The sequence below is a fragment of the Musa acuminata genome, chromosome BXJ1-4, assembly GCF_036884655.1.
Source record: "Musa acuminata AAA Group cultivar baxijiao chromosome BXJ1-4, Cavendish_Baxijiao_AAA, whole genome shotgun sequence".
NCBI lineage: Eukaryota > Viridiplantae > Streptophyta > Magnoliopsida > Zingiberales > Musaceae > Musa > Musa acuminata.
In genome coordinates, this window is record NC_088330.1 from 32199721 (window position 1) to 32221330 (window position 21610).

Below are 21610 nucleotides of genomic sequence, written 5' to 3' on the forward strand. Positions count from 1 at the left end.
TAAAGATTTCACTGTAAATTTTTAAGTTTAAGGATAGATATACTAAAAAGGTCTAAGTACATGCATACGTTGAAACTTGATTGGTGTGGTTTTAGCTTTCGGTACCTATCAAATCTAGTCATATTAGAGCAGCTTCTAATAAGCTATTTTCAATTATAACTATCAATTTTTTAAATTTAATAAAGAAATCTATGAAGATTTTGATGATTTTATTCAAATATTGCCCCACTCATATCTAATATACGTCTCAAATGCTCCGTTGTCGATGACTGCAATAATTCTGATTAACTGTCAAATATAGTATCAAATTGATTTCAGATGGGGTATTTTTAGATATGACTATTAAATATTTAAATCAAATATTTTATTTTAGAAAAAAAAAGAAGAAATCTATGAAGATTTTGATGATTTTGTCCAAATGTTTCCCCTCTGGTCCACCTAATAAATGTCTCAAATGCTCCATTCCTGATGGTTGCAATGATTCCAGCATCATACACATTTATTTACTTGTTGATGGAGGAGATTCATGTGGATCTATAAGAAGATTAAATGCCATAATCTAATCTGTCCTCTAATGGGCCTCATCACTTGTCTCTAATAAATAACTAAGAAAAAAGAAGAGGAAAGTGAGATGATTGTTTATCATCTCCTAAGAGGCCCACTACATGTTTGATAAAATGGGTCAAAAAAATTGGGCTTTAGTGCAAAGCATAGCTGTCTGTTTCTCTCAACAATTTGGGCTCATTTAAGCTGACGTCATCCGTCCCATCTCACCGCCGCTCCTTGGAACCGTATTCAGGTTTCTCTTATCCTAAAACCCTAACGCCCCAATCTCCGCACGCGGGAAGCTGCTGCCACCATTTCCTCGCTCTGTATCTGCTCCTCTGTTAGAGGGCTCAAATGGAGCTCATCATCGGGCAAAGTCACAGCGGCGTGCTTGCATTGGCGTCTTCTCGCTCCCTCCTCGGCGGCCGCTTTGCGTTGAGGTGTCTATCTGCGCTACGCACCACGGGGTTCCATAAAGCGGCCCACCCCAAGAACCGCACCGAAGCCCCGGACTCTTCCCTCGCCCTCTCAAGCCTTGGTTTCAAACCTCAAATCGAGTCGGGAAGGAAGAAAGATCGAAGCTTTGTTGATATTGGAACGCTGAAACCTGCCGCTACGAAGGTCTCTCCGGCGAGGGACAAGCCGATCAAACTCAGAAAGGCAAAGCTTCAGATTGACGAGTCTTTGTTCTCGGCCAAGTCCTTCGCCGAGCTTGGCCTGTCGCCGCGGCTGATCGATCGGCTAAATGAGGCCGGCCTGACCGTTCCGACCGACGTCCAGTCTGTTGCCATCCCTACCATCGCGCAGAAGCACGATGTTGTCGTTCAGTCGTACACAGGCTCTGGCAAGACATTGGCTTACCTTCTCCCCATACTCTCCGAAGTAGGCCCGTTGAAGAGGGTGTCCGATGATGGAATGACGCCTGAACAGAAACCGGGAATCGATGCTGTTATCGTTGCCCCCTCGAGGGAGTTAGGCATGCAAATAGTGAGGGAGGTGGAGAGGTTGCTTGGTCCTGCGGATAAGAAGCTCGTTCAGCAGCTTGTTGGGGGTGCAAATCGGTCACGACAGGAGGAGGCGCTAAAGAAGAACAAGCCGATTATCGTAGTTGGTACGCCTGGCCGTATCGCTGAGATTTCAGCAGCTGGGAAGCTACACACTCATGGATGCCAGTTTTTGGTTTTGGATGAAGTGGACCAGCTGTTGTCTTTCAATTACCGTGAAGATATGCATAGAATTCTGGAGCATGTGGGAAGAAAGTCAGGAACTAAACCCAGTGGAATAATGGGGCCGCTTGCTAGGCGAACTGATCGTCAGACAATCTTGGTTTCTGCAACCATACCATTTTCGGTTGTGCGGGCAGCTAGGAACTGGGGACGAGATCCTCTACTTGTCAGGGCCAAGAGTGTGGTACCTCTTGATTCACTGCCTGCTCCAGGTCCTGGTGTTTTAGCATCCGATTCCGAGACGACTTCTACCACTAGCTCAGTAACTCAAGGGGCAACTGAAAGCTTGCCCCCATCCTTGAAACATTACTATTGTGTTTCTAAAATACAACACAAAGTTGACACCTTAAGGAGATGTGTCCATGCACTGGACGCACAAACTGTGATTGTGTTCATGAACAATACCAAGCCATTAAAGGATGTTGTTTTTAAGCTGGAGGCTCGTGGCATCAAAGCGGAAGAACTACACGGCGATCTTAGCAAGCTTGCTAGAGCAACAACTTTGAAGAAATTCAAGGAAGGTGAACTCAGAGTTCTGGTGACGAATGAGTTGTCTGCTAGGGGACTAGATGTGCCTGAATGTGACCTCGTGGTCAATCTGGATTTGCCAACAGACTCTATTCATTATGCTCATAGGGCAGGTCGGACTGGACGCCTTGGTCGCAAGGGTAATGTGGTCACTATTTGTGAAGAACCTGAGGTTTTTGTTGTGAAAAAATTGAGGAGGCATCTAGGTGTAGGAATCCAACCTTGTGAATTTACAGAAGGTAAACTTGTTGTTTCCGAGGAGGAAGAATAAGACAATTTACCGAGCAGTGAGGTAATATTACCATTCAATTCGACTTAATTAATTACTATATTATGTTAATTATTACTGAACTCAACATTGTATGCAACCATTATGTTTCTCATCTTGCTATTCATGCTGTATTAGATGTTTGGTACTTTGCACCTTCCTGGCACTATGAGACTGTTAACTACCTCACCCAGAAGCAACAGTCCATGAACTCCTAAAAGTCTGGTTGCAAGTACCTGTGGTCTAACTCCTTTTCTTCTCTGGGTCACCCAGGTACTAACTGCGGTTCTTGTCATTTTGATGCAGCACACTGAATGATTTACTGGCAATGGGAATGCATGACTTGGCATGGAGAATCTCCTATTTTCTTCTGCACAACCCAACTTTGGGGAAGATACATGTCATTACAGTGAATTATAGACTTCTGTGAGGACTTCCCAACTTGTAAGGTGAACTTATGGTAAAGTTTTCACAATATCGGCAGGTTGATATGGATTTGGCAAATGATTGCAAATGAAAGAGCAGTCAGCTTTTGGGAAAAGTGCTAGAAATTAGAAAGACATCACCTTTTGTAACATAACTATATAATAAGTTCTCTGCTCTTATTGTTCAGTGGTCTACATGTTGTTTTAATATCATCTATAATAAATTTCCACCCAAAGTAACTAAATGACTTTTGCTGTTTATTGTAGTTCCTTTATAAATTCTTTCTAATAGTTATGAGTTGTTGGTAAAGACAATTGCCTATGCTTCGTAGACAATATGGAATAGATATTATGATATGTTAGGCTTTAAGTGTGTTTAAATCAGTATGAAACATCCACTGGATATGTTGCATTATTCTCTATCTCTACACCACCCTCTTCACAACATTTGGTTGTGTATGAATGATAAACTTAAAATAGAGAATAATTTGAAGAGAGGACAAAATGAAGAAGTTATCAGATGGCTGGAAAATAAATACAGCATTAGGAACTTTATAGATAAGTTAGTGTCAAGATTAGAAATTTGTGAAATAAAAAGATTGACACAATATATCATATGATGATTAAATATTGGCATTTATGATTTATCACAGTAAATTGATACAGTATGCCTACAAAAGAAAAGTAATGCACTGGTGAAGATGCATTGTCCAAGAAAAGTTTGAAGCTTTAAGAAGCCTTAAATAAGTTGCATCAGTCATCTCCCTGAAACAGTCGATTTTTATATAAAAGTGTGGCAATCTAAAGGTCTTTAATGGGCAAAGAGGCTCAGAAGAAGAGTTGTAAACCTAAGCATCTTTTATATGTTGCATCAATTATCTCCATGAAAGAACTCAGTGAATGAAAATTGGAACTTCTGTATTGTCTGAATCTCAAATGCCAATATAAACACTTGTAGTCAATATAAAACCTGTAGGGATATTGGAGGCATTTATAGTGTTCCTTTTTTTATTTTGCACGGCTTGCATGGGCATTTCTATACTTGTACTCCAGCTTATAGACGGATGACATGTTGTAGCCTGTTATCAGTTGTGGATATTCTGTAGAGGTAGCATCAGTTATTTCCTCTCAAATAACATTGCATCATAAAACCAACAGTATATCGATGGCTACATTTGCAAACACTTCTTTCACTAAACAGATTTGTATGGATTACTTACATTGGCTAAGCACATTATAACGCATGAGTAGATATGAAACAAGCATACTTTTATATCAATTGTAGGCAGAGAAATCGAACTAGTCTTCCTTGGTTTTATGTTACTCTTCCAGTACTGCCATGTTGCTTAGAATACTGATCAAGTAGTTACATTTTTCTAGTAGGTCGTATTTACATAACTTCAAAATTTAACTCTGAACTCATGACAACTTTACTGCCATAATTTGATCAATCCATATTGATATGGCCATTTTGTCTATCTTTTATTCCAGTTAAGGTGTATGTCTTCTCTTTGAATCTGTATCTTTTATCCCAGTTAAGGTGCATGATCAATCCATATTGGACTCTGTCTTGGTCTATTTATCACAGCGGCAGCATAAATGTTATGATCTACTTATAACTGTCCTTTTTGTTCAAGAAGGTGACTTTGAGGTCTTTATATAATTAGTTATGCTCTCAAACTTCTTTGCCTTTCAAGACTTTTTGCATTTCATGTAATTCTAGTTTGTTATCGCGTGTTGCCTGTGAGATGTTTCCCCTGGATGTCAACATACCACATGAATTTTAATGCTACAGCTTGTACATGACACTGATTCCTGGTAAATTCAGAAAAAGGTCACATAAGAGATCTCATGGTCTATTTTGACAAGAAAGAAATTTGCTTATATCTTAATTTAGCCATGTTACTCCTAAAGAACCAACGTTGCTTATCCAAGTTTTTCAAGATCTGTCTGCTTGGGCTGGTAATATTTTCTTGTTGTGATCATTGTGAACTGCTGGCAAAGCCACTGGTGAAAATTATCTACATTGTACATCATAAAAGTTCTTCCATAAAGCAGCTAAATTCTTTTCTGTAGTTATGTCTATGTTAATTTATTGTTTTATGTCAAAATCCAAAGATGTAAATCATTAGCGTCCACTAAGGAAAAGTGAATGGATAATTTATCGAAAAAGTCTCTGTTATTCAGTTTTTAGTGGATGATGATCCCCTAATTCATTTTTACTTATGGTGTTTATCTAAAAAGCAATTTATAGGTTTTTTTGTTTTGTTGTTGAATCGGCCCGATCTCATTTAGATTATTGTTAACTCAAATTTTCTTTTAGTAGCATTGATGAAGCCTCAACTGTATTAGCTAATCCTTCGTTGCATTCATAACATGCAAGGCTACATCACCATTGCATTCGCGAAGCGTTTGTGGAGTGTCGTTCTTGTTGCCAAACTATTCTGTTGAACCCTCGGTTGTATCGACAAATGCGTCGTTGCATCATCAAATCATATCATCAGATGAAGTGTGAGGTGTCAGATATAAGTATTTTGAATTATTTTAATATAAAAAATTATCTTTTTATTTTTACATATGTTATCTTGTAGAATTATGCTTACTAAAAAAAAGTTATAGGGTGAAATATTTACTGTTAAATATCTTATATCTTATGTTGATAATTTAAAAGTATTGTATATATGATATGATATATGTTCATCTAAATAAAACTATAAAGTTTTATGCTGATTGAGTGATTATTTATTATATATTTTATTTTATAAGTAAATATATTAGGTATCATATCCAAGTGATTAGGTAGAGAAGTGAGCACGTGAGAGCCTATTCTAATGCAATCTATATAGACGATGATCGATGTAGCATTGGATATATCGTGTGATTGTGTTTTTCTTTTGGTTAGATATTATAATTATGTATAAGTGTCGAAATCACTGTGTATATGGTGAGCTTTATCATTGGGCTTAGAGGGTCATACACATATGATATGTATAAGTGTCGAAATCACTATGTATAGGGTGAGCTCTATCATTGAGCTTAGAGGGTCATACACATATGATTAGATATTATAATTATGTATAATTGTCAAAATCACTATGTATAGGGTGAGCTGGCTTAAAGGGTCATACACAAAATCTTTCAATTATTGGATCTTCTAGGTGAGATCTAATAAGATGCAATAAGAGATTATTGGATAGAGATCCATTAATTCAATATGCTTGGGTAGTTGGATGGAGATTCAGTACCCAATAAGATTTGATCCATTAGAGTTAAGTAGATAAGGACCTTTAGAAATAGGAGGGAATAAAAAGGGCATAGGGTAGACCCTTTTTGGTTGTCACCTCATATTCTCCTCCCTCTATTTTCTCCTCAACCGATAGCCTAGTTTAGGGTATGTGGATAACAAAAAGGGTCGGTCCCTTCTTGATCACATGGTGCATGTCGAGAGGAAGATCATGCAGAAGATCGTACAGTGATTTGAAGAATATATTCGCCGCATCTTTGATATTGATTACTTATCTATGGTTCGAAACATAAAAAAATCAAATTTACATTGATGGGGTTAAAGTTAAGACATTGGATATAAAAATGTAGCTCTTCCTCTAATATTCGATGATACTAAAAAAAAATATTGATATGTCTAAATATAAAAAATATGTGCTATATGACCAAATGAAGTCATCTTAAACACATTTACATAACACCACCCCGGCGACAAAGATCATATGATCTAATACTCCTACCACTTGTGCAGAAAAAAAATCCTAAAATAATCAATGTCCTATATATTATTGGGTGTATGAGGTGATGGGTGATGAACCGCGAAGGAGAGATGATAACGGCATCAGTGACTTCACATTTAGCAAAAAAATATAATAAATTAGTTATAAATAACATAATAATGCTTCCTATATATCATTGAGTAATCAAATATATTACATATTGTAATTCTCATCTGTATTTATTTTATCACCTTGGAGTCAAAGGGATCTACACAAAATCATTCTATTTGCATACAAAAGAAATATTATCAATAGGACAAGAGCAAAATAATATTTTCATTATAGGAAATAAAAATCATAAAGTAAGTTTCTTAATATAATTTAATGGTACTCACTATAAATTAATTAAGCATTACAAATTTTAATAAGGAACAAATAATTAGAAAACTATTTATTAGCTAACAAAAAAAATATGACTTTAGGTAAACTATTATCAATTGATCTCCCTTGTTTCATTTGGTAAAATGCCCATATATATATATATATATATAGGAGAATGTAATCAACCTCCTTATGGTTAACAATCAAATTGTTTCAACTTGGTCTCCTCTGATGAATCATAAAGGATGAGATGCTCACTTACAAATCGTCGAAGAGAAGTTATCATTGATAATGGAAATCTTAGAAGATGTTACCATCAAAGGTTACCAAAGATCGAAAAGCGATGCCATCGAGGAAGGGAAGGAACCATCGAGAGTTACTGTCATCATAGTCGTTGTGAACAATACGTAGCCACCGGCCACCATCACGAAGGAAGAGAACATAGTTACTTCTTAAGAAATAATCATCGTCAAGGAATATTGTTGTCGAATACAAATTATCGAGAAAAGAAATGTCTCGTAATATCGAGGAGAACTCATCATCGAAGAATATCGTTATCATGTATAAATCATCAAAGAGAGGATCTCGTCGCCACCTTATACACTAGGGTTATGCTTAATCAATATAATTTATGATTTACCTTTTTGCCCATTTATTATTTTTTTAAAAAAATTGGATGCCTAAGTAAAAATCTAATTACGAGGGTGTCATTGGCTAAAAGAGAAAACTTTTAGTTAAAATGCACAACGTGAATGCAAGTAAAAATATAATTATTACGAAAAGTTTCTGCTTGCTTCTTAGAACATGAAAGGTGACATGATACACTGCAAACGGTGGCTTTTGGTCAGTGAGCCTCATTTCCCTTTCACGGCCAAGTCAGAAGCCACAGTGTCCGACCATGTGAGGGAGACAAAAGCCAACGGTCTGCGATGCAACGTTCCCTTTGCTTTGAAAACGCCATGTGGGAAGCATTTCTAGCTTTGAATCGTCTTTATATCGTCTGTTCTCGAGTCATTTCTTTCCAAGTCTCTCACCAGAGCTTGTACAGATGATAAGATCTCTGAAGAAGCTTAAGATCTGGTCCATGCTGAAGAAGAGACGACGGCCGGCCAACACGACTCAGCAAGGCCCGCACTCCGGCCACCGCTGCTCTTGCTCGGCCAGGCAGCCCACCGCTCCGCTGCTGCTGCCGCTGCCGCTGCCGTGGGCGGAGCTCGACCCCGCAGCTCGCGCGACCGAGGCGCTCCGAGCTCCTGGCGTGGCGCCGCCGCTGGACCTCACGTCCATCTTGACGTCGGCGGCTCATTCTGGCGCCCCCGCTTCGTACCAACAGTACCTGGTACCTTCACCCCTGTTCGGAGTGCCGACGCCGCCGGGCGTTGTGAGGGAGGGGGTGTTCTGCGGATGTTTCACTGGGATTGCAGCTCTGGCTGCCCTACTCAGATACTGCTTGTGCTGCTTTCAACACTGGCCTTGCTGAAGTCCTCCCCCCTATTCTTCTCCTTCTGGAGCTGCAGTATTGCAGTGTACAGGCCCAGTAGGGTAAATGATTCGAGTGTAATGTAAGCTTTTCATTTGAAGACACCTATCTAACTTACATTATATATCATTATATCAAAAAACATTTACATTGCGGGGATAGCTCAGTTGGGAGAGCGTCAGACTGAAGATCTGAAGGTCGCGTGTTCGATCCACGCTCACCGCATTTAAATTCTTTTAAGTTTAAAAAACATTAAAATTATATAATTTTTTAATCAAAATATATTTATATATAATTTTACTTTTCTGTATTTAATATACCTTTCGAATAAAAGTAAATCATTTTTTAACTGAATGGTTTTAAAATTATCATTATACAATGTAATGGAGCCAAAGCCGGATCCGACCCGATAACATCCCTAATTTGGGACCGTTCGATCGTGCCTCCTCTCTCGATACTTGAGAGCGTTCTACCAGGTCGAGCGGAGGCTCGAAGGGAGCCGCGGCAGCGGGTACCACGATTAGGGCTTCCGACATGGAGAAGCTGAGCCTGGAGCAGCTCAGATCCCTCAAGGAGCAGTCCGATCTCGAGGTCAATCTCCTCCAGGACAGCCTCACCAAGATCCGCACTGCCGCCGCCCGCCTCGAGAATGCCGCCGCGGCCCTCCACGACCTCTCCCTTCGACCTCGAGGTACCGCTGCCTCTATGTATCCTTCTCTCTTTGTTTCCGTTCCCATATCGTTCTGAAGCGAGACCCGTCTTTTCGCAACGTAGGGAAGAAGTTGCTGGTCCCGCTCACGGCGTCTCTTTATGTTCCTGGTAAGTTCGATGATGCCGAGAAGGTTCTTGTCGACGTCGGGACTGGATACTTCATCGAGGTTCTTCCTGTTCTCCTGCTAATAGATAAAGATGCAATCTTTCAACTGCTTTCTTGCTCTTTATTATGTAAAGATTGTATTTTTTTGGCGCCACTACTGGGTTGTTGGGAAGCCGTTTTATCCTACTGCTATGCCTCTGCCAAAAATTTGTTTGTTGTTGCCTAGAGTCCTGAAACAAAGTTAAAACACAAGCATAATCAAATAGTTAGTCTTCAGGCTGGTTCCTTTCTGCGTCCTATTTGAGTTGGAGACCTGAACAATAATTTGATCTCAGTCGAGAAAACACCGGCATTCCATGGAATTGTGTTGAAGAAACCCATCTTCTGCCTATCTATTTGGCATGCAAAGAAACCAACATTTTTTACTACTTGCGAAGTAAGATTTTCTTTCTTGTTTAAGTCCCAACATCTGAATGGATGAGCTAATGGTAGTGTCCTCCAGTCTATACGGAATTTGTTGGATTACCAAGTTTTAAGATCCTGTTTCTCTCTCTGCATTATCATGATTTGAAATGCAATGTCACTTTAATACACTTCGATTGGCATTTACACCTACCAGTGGACAGTTTCTGTAATGGAAGATGAAGCTAGGGTTAATAAGAGAGCATGACATGAAAAGATTTAGATGGATCATTTGCTTCGACTTGTTGATGGACATGGAAATTGCAAAATAAAAGACTGAGAAGTGGAATTGGAGAGATTTTGGGCTTGTGGAATGGTTTGATTACGTAGATTGGTGTGCCAAATCATGAGATCTTAAGGATCTAACATATGGCATAGCATAAATATGACAACTAGAAATATTTCAAACACATTGGTTTTATATGACAAAATTGTTACTTACGTATAACACTCAAATATGTAGTTATGGATATCGATAAATGATTACAAGTAAATATCATTCATTATAGACTATCATTAGGAACGAAGTTGGGTCTAATAATTTAACAAAAAAATATGAGGAAGCAAACCCTCATAATGACAAAGTAAGATGACATTAACATTTAGAGTTGATTATTCATATTCTGATATGGAATATAAACAACATCAAACAATATATCCATAACATAAGCCTATCTTATCCTTTATCAAAAAAATTAACGTCAAAGTGTCAACAATCTACTGAAGAAGTGTCCATGAAGTATCCATCATTTTGAAGATATATACAAAAATGACATATACACGAAGCTCCTGCCAATGTGAGGTCTGGGAAGGGTCAATGTACGCAGCCTAACTTCTATATACTCTGTGAAAAGAATAGTTTAGTAAATTATTGGACATGTAGCGAGAATTCTGATTCACACCAAGGATTTTAGGAAAACCTTTTTTAAAGCTGAATCTTCTATTCAGTGAACATCACTTCAGAAATTACAATTGATGGGAAGAGGGAACGTCATCTGGTGCATGGAAGCTTTTATTATTGTTAACACCGCTTAGCTCTACTTCCTGGAGTTGATAAGGTAATCATAGTTTAATTGCTTTGTTAATGTTCATGTTCTGATGATATCACAATGATGCAAGTTGCGTGATATTAGGGAAGGGATCTTTGTTTCCAATGACAAAGGGAATGTGTATATAGCTGTCAATATTCATGGTAGATGACTTTTGAGTTTAGGGAAGGGATCACCACTAAAGGGTTTTGAAGAGTAGAAAACTCATCCAGCTTCCATATGATTCCATCTTTTGTGTACATTAGGCTGATCTAGATCACTTGATGAAACATATTTTGCTAGTATGCCTTGCTCATCATCCATATTTCTATTTTAACTAAGAACTGTTACATACATTGTCTGTTTTGTATATTGTGGATTTTTACATGATCTTCCTTGTGATGCCTTTCTAATTGGTGTCACTTTATTCATAGCAGAAAACCATGGTTGAGGGCAAAGACTATTGTGAACGAAAACTTTCCTTGCTAAAATCAAACCATGATGAACTCACGGAGGTATGTTCTTATCTAAAAAAATTTATTGTCTATATGCTTCTTGAAAATTGACTAGAATCGTCAAGGTCATCATTCAATTTGGCAAAAGCAAATCCATTTAGACTGAAATCAAATCAAACCAAACATGTTTTGTCTTTCGTGTAGTGTTCATTGGTTTAGGTTTGAAATAAAGCTGTCTACAAGTTGTGTTTGCGTGAAATAAGTGGCTTGTAGATACAAAATTAGCCTAGTTAAGCCAATATTAGGATTGAACTCTTTTTTCCCCTCTATGTTCAACACTTTGCAATTTGACGTTACCTTACATGTCCAAAGATCCTCATGCAATTGATATGATATTTTGTTTGTGGATCTACTTTCTTGTTGAATCTTTTATGATGTCATCATCGGCAAGTATCATTCTCCTGTTCAACATTTTTATTGGTGGTAGGCCTACATCACATGTACCTTTTAGGTCATTAGCCTCAGCTCTCTAGCATCTTTTCTCTGTTACAAGTTTTTTTCCTTTTAGAATTTGGAAGTTTTGCATATACGGTTGCATGTTTCTATCCCCTCCACCACGTAACCCTCATTTCCTGATATGCAGATGACTACCAAGAAGAAACACATGGCAGATGAAGCTGGTCTATTGTTACAAGCAAAACTCAGGCAGGCATCCACAAGTACATAAGTTCAGATTGTTTCAACACTTTTTGTCACCAGGACTTTTTAAGAACTGCACCTTCATTTTGCAATGTATTTTGCTCAAGATAGGCAAACACATAGGTTGTTCTTTCCGGTAGTTATTTGATCAGCAAAACTGACTTTTCTACTCTCTGGTGTTGTGTTGTGTTTACTTTTTACGACAAGTTTCTTATCTACATGTTCTTATTTATTTACTTACACTGGGTTTCAATCGAAACCAATAGTCGAGGCTCAACTATCATTGAAGTCGCAAAACAAAGTGATTGGCTCTGGACGAGATTCCTTGCAAAACAAAGTTTTGAATCCAGATATAAATCCAGCCTTTTGCCACTGCAGCCAGCCAAAGAGGGTGAATTGATTTCAGCTGTTACAGTCAAGACATGGAAACAAGTTTACGATATATCTGCAGAAGTCACACTGTGAGGTGGTAAATGATCAGTGTTGACAAAAGAATGTATGAATTCTCAAGTATGGTGTCATGATTTTGTGCTACCATGGACTACGCCTTTAAATGTTGGGAATATGATTCTGAAGCATGATTCATCCTCTACCGAACAGATTCACGTGTTCTTGAGATGTGGTATTTGGTTCGACTGAAGCAGTGGGTTTCCGTGAATTTGTTATCTGTAAATTCGATCTTCTGTGAGTGACACACACAACAGAGACATATCTCGCAATACTAGATGCAAATGTATATGCTTGTGAGCAAACTCGCCTAAACACATTCTTAATATTAAGATAAAATTAAGAATAAAAAGGTCGAATAAATAGGTAGTATAGTAAAATATAATCCTCAAAACCAAAGATAAACTCAAACTTATATTTCTTTTCTTTTTATAATCTTTAAAAAGTAAATAAGGAAATATAATCCACAAAACCATACCTAAAGGTATGGTTAAGAAAGGGTGTATATACGTAAAATAATTTTTCCTGATCCACTAGTTATAGTTCGCCCATGGAGTCTAAATGGGCCGAGTGTCTGTTGCAGGCCCATTACGAGTACTTGTAACGGGTCATGATAATTGCATATCGGCATACTGCTATATATCAAAACGATACATACATAACTTATCCGAGATTGGTCTTATTTCATTATGAGGTCGTTGTGACGGGCGTTATATAGTTCCAGAGGCCGTAAAACCGTACCCTCTCCCGACGGTCCTTTCGTTCTTCTTCAGCGACATTCCCAGCGGAAACCGCCGATCCATCACGCCCAGGTATACGCCTTGCTGGTAATCTTCCGCCCTTTTCTTCTATTTCAGCATCTTCACTAAGTCGTTTACCGTCTCACGTAGTTCTTGATGGTAGATTTTGATACCGGGGAGGGTAAAAATGTAGAATGGATTTCGAAAAAATACCGATAGAACAGTTATTCAGATAGAAAATATCACATAAGGCAATGAACGAATTCTTGACGAAACTTCGGTAAAACGAAATATAGCTCACCACCAAGTTTAAAAATCAAAAGGGATACAGAAGATCACCACCCTAATGATAATAAACAAGGATACAGAACTGAAAGCAAAAGACTCCCCACTCAAGGACGCATCCAAGAGATACAGAGTTCAAAAGAGCACTCCAAGAGAGCTTCTGCCAATATCCTCAGTTTTCTAAAGTCCTTTCTAAGACCTAAACCCCAAAATAAATACTATTGCATGAAACAACCCTTCATGCATAGGAAATTTCAAAATTAAGAGCTGCCAACCAACTCCATTAATGTATTCCTTTGTGCAGGGAATATCCTGATGAGTTGTCGTATCTGAGTAGGCTGAGTTGAAGATTATGTGGCAATATTATTGGCTGAAGAAAAATATCATATTATCAGCATGGTCCATATGAACAGATTGTAGCAAATTAGATACTCCCGTGTCAATCTCCCCTGGTTGAAAAAGACTTGTCCTCAAGTCCGTGTTTGTTTCGTCATCATGATTATAAAAAGGACTCAAATCAGCCACATTAAATATTGGGGATACTCCGTAATCTTTAGGTAGCTCAATCTCATAAGCATTTTTGCCAATTTTCTTAAGCACTGTGAATGGACCATCAGCCTTTGGTTTCAGTTTTCTAAATTTGCCCGGTGGAAACCTCTCCTTCCTTAAATGAATCCAGACCAAATCACCTACATTAAACTCCACATGTTTTCTGTGTTTGTTATCAGCTTTCATGTACCTCTCATTTTGTTTCTCAATGGTTGCTTTCACACCCTCATGCAGCTTCCTTATCTGCTTAGCTCTTTCATCAGCATCTCCACTAAATTGCTTTGTTGTAGAATGAGGGATTAAGTCCAAAGGACCAGTAGGATTAGTACCATAAACTACCTCAAAAGGACTCTTACCAATACTATGATGCATAGAACGATTATAGGCAAACTCAATTTGTGGAAGAATGATATCACACTGCTTAATATTCTTGCCAACATAGCTTCTAAGCAAATTTCCCAAGCTTCTGTTTGTTACCTCAGTTTGCCCATCGGTTTGTAGATGATGCGAGCTACTGAAATTCAAAGAAGTACTCAGCTTCCTCCAAAGAGTTCTCCAAAAATGACTAACAAATTTCGAATCTCTATCAGACACCATAGTTCTTGGAATACCATGCAATCTAACAATCTCCTTAAAATATAAATCAGCAATATGAGATGCATCATTTGATTTATTGCATGGAACAAAGTGAGACATTTTTGAAAATCTGTCAACAACAACCATGATAGAATCCTTGTTCCTTTGAGTTCTTGGCAGTCCCAAAATGAAATCAAGACTCACATATCCTCCCATGGAGCATTTGACACTGGCAATGGAGTGTACAAACCAGAATTTTGACTTCTTGTTTTTGCCAAATGACATAATCGGCATTGCTTCACATGTCTATCCACATCTCTGAACATTTTAGGCTAGTAGAAATTTGATTGAACAAGAGCTAGAGTCTTGTCCCTACCGAAATGTCCTCCCAAAACACCACCATGAGCTTCAGCTAGAATTACTTGTCTCAAAGAACAAGATGGAACACACAAAGCATTAGCTCGAAAAAGAAAACCATCAAAGATAAAAAAATTGTTGAAAGGAACCTGATTTACAATTCTGCCATATCGAGCCGAAATACACATCATTCTCATATAGATCTTTGAATGTTTCAAATCCAAGCACTTTGACTTCCATTGCTGATAATAAAGAATGCTTTCTGCTCAATGCGTCAGCAACTACATTTTGAATACCAGATTTGTGCTTGATTGTAAAGTTGTAAGATTGTAAAAACTCCACCCAAGCTGCATGCCTCTTGTTTAGCTTGTGCTGGTGATTAATGAACTTTAGTGCTTCATGATCAGAATATAGAACAAATGGCTTGGCAAGAAGATATTGACTCCAATGAGACAAAGCTCGATAAATCGCGTAAAACTCCTTATCATAAGTAGAGTATTTCTTTCTCGTATCATTTAGCTTTTCACTAAAAAATGCAATGGGCTTTCCATCTTGGCTCAAAACAGCACCAATTCCCACATTAGATGCATCACATTCAACTTCAAACACATTATCAAAATTTGGTAGAACTAATATTGGAGCTTCAGTCACTTTTCTTTTCAAAAGCTCAAAAGCATCATTAGCTTCACTAGTCCATTTGACTTTATCACATTTCAGACATTCGGTGACTGGAGAGACTCCTCACATCATGCAATGAAGCAGGTGTTGGCCAACTTAGAATAGCCTCTACCTTACTTTGATCCATCATGATTCCATCTCTTGAAACAACATACCCCAGAAACACCACACTAGTAGTAAAGAAATCACACTTCTTTAGATTAGCATAAAGTTTTTTATGCCTCAAAATAAGAAAGATCTCTTTCAGATGATTCATATGCTCCTCTTCACTCTTGCTGTATACCAATATATCGTCAAAATAAACTACAACAAATATTCTAATGCATGACTTAAGTATGTGATTCATAAATCTCATGAATGTGCTAGGAGCATTAGATAGGCCAAATGACATAACTAACCATTCATATAAACCTTCTCTAGTTTTAAATGTTGTTTTCCACTCATCTCCAGGCCTCATTCTTATTTGGTGATAGCCACTCCTCAAATCAATTTTTGAGAAAATACAAGCACAACACAATTGATCAAGTAAATCATCTAACCTTGGAATAGGAAAGTGATAGTCCACTGTGATTTTGTTGATGGTGCGACTGTCCACGCATATTCTCCAAGAACCATCCTTCTTAGGCACTAACAAGGCAGGAACCGCACAAGGACTCATGCTCTCCCGGATTAACCATTTTTTAACCAATTCATCAAGCCTGTGAAGTTCTTCATGCTCCTTGGGACTTATTCTATATGCTGCCTTATTAGGTAGAACAGCCCCCGGAATAAGATCAATGTGATGCTGGATATCTCTCAAGGGTGGAAGGCCATGTGGAATCTCTTCTGGTATAACATCTTCAAACTCTTCAAAGATTTGTTTCATGATTTCTGGTGTCTCGTGTTGTTCATTTTCTTCTACTACTAGTAGAGCCATAACATGACCACCATTGTCTAATTCACCTTTGCATTCACCATACGACATAAAAGCGTTAACTTTCTTCTTTGGTGCACTGATTTCGGATGGTTGTAATGGAGCTAAAATAATCTTCTTTTCATTCACCTTAAAAGAATAAGTACGTTTGTAGCCGTCATACAACACCCTTTTATCATAATGCCAAGGTCTTCCCAACAGCAAATGACAAGCATCCATAGGAGCAACATCATACCATACTTCATCTTTATAATACTTGCCAATAGAAAATGAAACTAAACATCTTTTAGTTACATTGATGTCATTTCCTTTTTGCAGCCAACATAACTGGTATGGATGTGGATGAGGGATGGTATCCAACTTTAGCTTCTGCACCATCTCCAAAGATACCACATTCTCAAAGCTGCTGCTGTCGATGATCACCAAGCACACTTTGCCAAGAGAAGTGCATTTAGTGTGAAACACATTTTTTCTCACCCAACTTTCATCGTCGGCCACATATGACACTTGTAAACTACGTTGCAATACAATAGACAAACCATGATCAGCATAAGTAATCTCTTCCTCATCATCATCGTATTTTGGTTCGTCGTCAGCTTCATCTTCTCCTCCATCACTATGATCTTCAACCAAAGTTACAATCCTCCTATTTGGACAATCCGAAGCAATATGCCCAAAACCATGACATTTGAAGCATTTTCGGCCACTTGGGGTAGAAGAATTAGGTGTTTTTTTGCTGCCAGCAGATTCTTCACCCTTTTCTTGCACCTTCGATATCACCTTGCTTTGGACAGTAGGCTTGGAACTTCCTCCTTTTGTGTAGCCTTCTTTTGAGTCATACCGAAAACTCTTTTCAAACTTCTGTTGCTTTTCAACTTTTAATGCCAGCTTGCTCACATCATTTAAAGACCAATATGACTGTAACTGAACAACTTTAGCAATCTCATACTTCAGAACTCCCAAGTATTTTGCAATTGTTTGCTCTTCCGGTTCCACAAGTTCTCTTTTTAACATTAAATTATCAAATTCTGTAGTATACTCCTCCACACTAAGATCTTTTTGTTTGAAATCATGTATTTTGAGAAAGATCTCTTGCCTATAATTATGAGGTAAATATTTTCTCTTCAACTCCCTTTTCATTTTCTCCCATGTAACGATCTTACTCTTCCCCTCACGTTCTCTTTGTTTCTTCAGATTTTCCCACTAAAAAATGCATTCCGCCTGAGTTTGACTGCCACAAGTTTGACTTTCTTTTGTTCTGGTGGTTCATGAAAATCGAAAATTCTTTCTACTGTATTAAGCCAATCGATAAAGTCATCAACATCTATTTTACCTTCAAATTCTGGAATATCTAATCTGGGGTTATATTTATTCTGCCACTCATCTTGGACTTCATTTCTTCTCCGACATCTTTTCGACTCCCTTGGAAGAGGTGTATCATCATCTGAAGAAAACTCTCGAGCTTCATTTTCATGTTGGTTATGTCTACTTTGAAGTTCGTCGATTATTTCATTCTTTTCTTGTAGGCTACGCAGCAATTTTCGTAGCTGCAGCCTCAACGACTCAGCGTCATCTTCATGGTCGCTACCTTCACCAACTACATATTTTCCATTTCGCCTTGCCATAATCTCTAGCCTTTAGCTCTGATACCAAACTGATACCGGGGAGGGTAAAAATGCAGAATGGATTTCGAAAGAACACCGATAGAACAGTTGTTCAGATAGAAAATATCACAGAAGGCAATGAACGAACTCTTGACGAAACTTCGGTAAAACGAAATATAGCTCACCACCAAGTTTAAAAATCAAAAGGGATACAGAAGATCACCACCCTAATGATAATAAACAAGGATACAGAACTGAAAGCAAAAGACTCACCACTCAAGGACGCATCCAAGAGATACAGAGTTTAAAAGAGCACTCCAAGAGAGCTTCTGCCAATATCCTTAGTTTTCTAAAGTCATATCTAAGACCTAAACCCCAAAATAAATACTATTGCATGAAACAACCCTTCATGCATAGGAAATTTCGAAATTAAGAGCTTTACAGCTGCCAACCAACTCCATTAATGTATTCCTTAGCCATGAAGAAAAGCACCATGATGCAACTTTACAGCTGCCAACCAACTCCATTAATGTATTCATTTATGCAGGGAATATCCTGATGAGTTGTCGTATCTGAGTAGGCTGAGTTGAAGATTATGTGGCAATATTATTGGCCGAAGAAAAATATCATATTATCAGCATGGTCCATATGAACAGACTGTAGCAAATTAGATATTCCCGTGTGATTTTGTGTTTGCTTCGTGTTGTATCATTGTTCTTTTGAGTTTGGATTGGGTATGCTGCTCTTCAGATTTTAGACGTTATCAGCTTGTTTGATCTTCATCTCACTTATTTTCCTAATAGTCTCTCACCTTTTTAGGCATTTCCTCTCAACAATATTCGCTTCCACAAAACAATTTGTGCTACATCTGCCTATGAAAATCGAAATTTCTAGAAAGCAGCTACAAGTTTCTCACCGGTTTGGATGGGCCTTTATACTCTATTAGATTAGATGAACCCTAGATCGTTCACTTAGTGTCAGACATTATTGTGTCTTGTGTACTAACTAGGGGATATATGGAAATGAAGGTTTTTGAGATTTTTGCACTTTTTTTGCCACTTTTCTGATTACATCTTTTATGTCGTCGAATGACGATTTTGTTTAGGTTATAAACTTGATAGTAAAGATTGTAAAGATACTTGAGTCGGGAGATACGAAAGTGAATAGGAGAATTTTAAATTTTGCTTGTTTAATGTAAGTCCAGAAAAATATGTTTTGCGGTCCAACAAGCTTGAGAAGTGAATTCTCGGAGGAAGATGTGTAATCTAAAACTATGGCTCCAGTTTCATATCATTCTGCACAACAGCTTAATTGTTAACTTTATGACCCTTTTTTAGGTTTATATGTTCTGCTTTCAAAATAAGTTTCAATAAATTTATCTGTGTTTAGGGGAATTACGACTAGAGCATCATCATATCGGTGCTTTAATTTTATTTTCTATATTTTGCCTGCTGCTGTTTATAATGTATGTACCTTTTGGTGTCTTGTACATTTTCTAACTTCTGGTAGATGTTTATCTAATGCTATCCATCATGAAATGCTAGTGCCCAAGAATGTTTTCTCCATTTTCCCTCTTTGTTTTTCCTCCTATGATTTTTCGCTTCCTTTTAATTCTCTCTATTTGTACCTTCAGTTTGTTCTTCTTAAAGGATGGTTTGGCAAGATGTGTTACTTAGATACAAATCCATCTGTTTCATCTTTTCTTTAGTTTTTACTGTCGATTATCTTTCCATGTTTCCATTGCTTATCTTGTTATTGTTATGTGGACAATTACTGAATGATTGGTTTTGTTGTCTTTTCTTCTTTCTCCAGTTAGTAACTTAATTTTCATCCTGTGTTTCAAAAGCTGAGAACTTGGAAACTAATGCAGCTAAATTGTTTCATATATAAAACTAAAAAAATTATATGGTGTGACTGTGTTTCTCATGGACAGTCCATAATGGTTGCACTCAGGGGTGCAGAACTTCTGCCAGATGAATTAATACTGGAGGATGACAATGTTGGTGAGGAATCTGAGTCCGGATCAGAATCTGAACCTGAGGAAGTGGCACTGAGTGAACCTTCAAAGAATGCTGTTTACAACAAGGAGGCTCTTCTTGAGAAGCTTAATGATATAACTTGGCCGGAAAATGTTGAATGGATTCACAAGCTAACCATTGATCATGCTCAGGAGCAAGAGATTGATGTAAATGATGACCTGGCATGAGAGTTGACATTTTATACCCAAGCATTAGATGGCACTCGGCAGGCCTTTGAAAAATTACAGGCCGTGGGGATTCCATTTCTTAGGCCTCCAGACTACTATGCGGAGATGGTCAAGAGTGATTCTCACATGTTGAAGGTTAAAGGCAAGCTCTTAGTAGAGAAGAAGAAGAGAGACGAAGAGAGGAAGAAAGCAAGGGACTCGAAGAAATTGGCAAAGGAGGTCCAGGCCCAGAAGACTAAAGAGAGGGCTAAGCGCAAGAAAGAGGACATTGAATCAGTTAAAAAATTGGAGGAAACAACGGCAGCAAAGTGGATTTGCTAGAGGGAACAACGAGGAACTGGATTTGCCACTAGACGAGGAAAAAGGTTTTGAGAGGTCGAAGAAAAGGCGCACCGGGGTGGCTCCTTGTGACAGGACTTGGGGGTTCAAAAGGAAAGTAGGCAATGAGAAGGGTAGGAAGAAAAGGGAATTCAGAGAAGCCAAGTTTGGTCATGGAGGTAGGAAAGGTATGAAAAAACAAAATACTGCTGTGTCAACCAATGACTTAAGAGGCTTCAACAAGGACAAATTCCGTGAAAGCAAAAGGAAGAAAAAGTGATATAGATATCATCTAACCCTTCTGCTTGGTATGAGCTCTGAAATTTAGCGAGATCGGTTTATCGTTTTGGCACTTGGAATTACTAGAAAATGCAATCCCATTTTTGTATGTGAGAAGTGAAAAAACTACTTTTTAGCTCATTTTCATTAAAATTTCTCATCATATATCGGCTTTCTGAGTAGGATGAAACTTTTAAGGCACTTGTTACTCCATTTGGAAGTGCTCCATTGCAATCTACCATACACAAATTCTATGCTTTCCGCTTGATATGCCTTAATGATGTGTTTTTCTTCAGTGTAGAGCAACTCGTGCTGTCTGAATCTGAAAAATATTCCTCGCGAGCTATCTGATTGAGAAAGTACACATCATCATCTATCATCTATTGGTGTCAAGCCAAAGGTATGTATGTTTCCCCTCTTCAGGCTCTTGTAGAAGATATAATCTCATTTAGACTGTCAGGCAGCCAAGCTGTGAACAATTCGGGTTTGATTTGATTGTCTTCTTTCTTTCGAACAATGTGGATTGTGAAGCTGAAATAATTGTTGTTTAACCCTTATATATATATATATATATATACACTTTCATGAACCATTTAAAACGTTACAAAGAATGTGACACTC

At 38.0% G+C, this 21610-nt stretch overlaps 2 protein-coding genes, 1 non-coding gene and 1 pseudogene across 4 annotated transcripts; all 4 read left to right on the top strand.

Moving 5' to 3' along the window:
- The first annotated feature begins 774 nt into the window (after positions 1–774).
- LOC135653266 (DEAD-box ATP-dependent RNA helicase 47B-like) lies at positions 775–3238 on the top strand. Of its 2 annotated transcripts, XR_010502382.1 has the most exons (3): positions 775–2592; positions 2707–2788; positions 2875–3238. XR_010502382.1 is itself a non-coding variant. In XM_065175061.1 (2 exons), the coding sequence occupies exon 1, from the start codon at positions 901–903 to the stop codon at positions 2569–2571; it is 1671 nt and encodes a 556-aa protein (XP_065031133.1). In that variant the 5' UTR covers positions 775–900; the 3' UTR covers positions 2572–2592; positions 2875–3238. The 2 variants fall into 2 exon arrangements, 1 of the variants encoding a protein (XP_065031133.1); XM_065175061.1 differs by lacking the exon at positions 2707–2788.
- Positions 3239–8728: 5490 nt separating this feature from the next.
- TRNAF-GAA (transfer RNA phenylalanine (anticodon GAA)) lies at positions 8729–8801 on the top strand. The gene has a single exon. It is a non-coding gene; the product is annotated as a tRNA-Phe (tRNA).
- A 224-nt stretch (positions 8802–9025) lies between these two features.
- LOC135653275 (prefoldin subunit 5-like) lies at positions 9026–12206 on the top strand. Its single transcript, XM_065175071.1, has 4 exons — positions 9026–9267; positions 9351–9454; positions 11321–11398; positions 11982–12206. The coding sequence occupies exons 1-4, from the start codon at positions 9111–9113 to the stop codon at positions 12063–12065; spliced, it is 423 nt and encodes a 140-aa protein (XP_065031143.1). The 5' UTR covers positions 9026–9110; the 3' UTR covers positions 12066–12206.
- Positions 12207–13221: 1015 nt separating this feature from the next.
- LOC135653277 (probable rRNA-processing protein EBP2 homolog) lies at positions 13222–21277 on the top strand (annotated as a pseudogene).
- Positions 21278–21610: the final 333 nt, after the last annotated feature.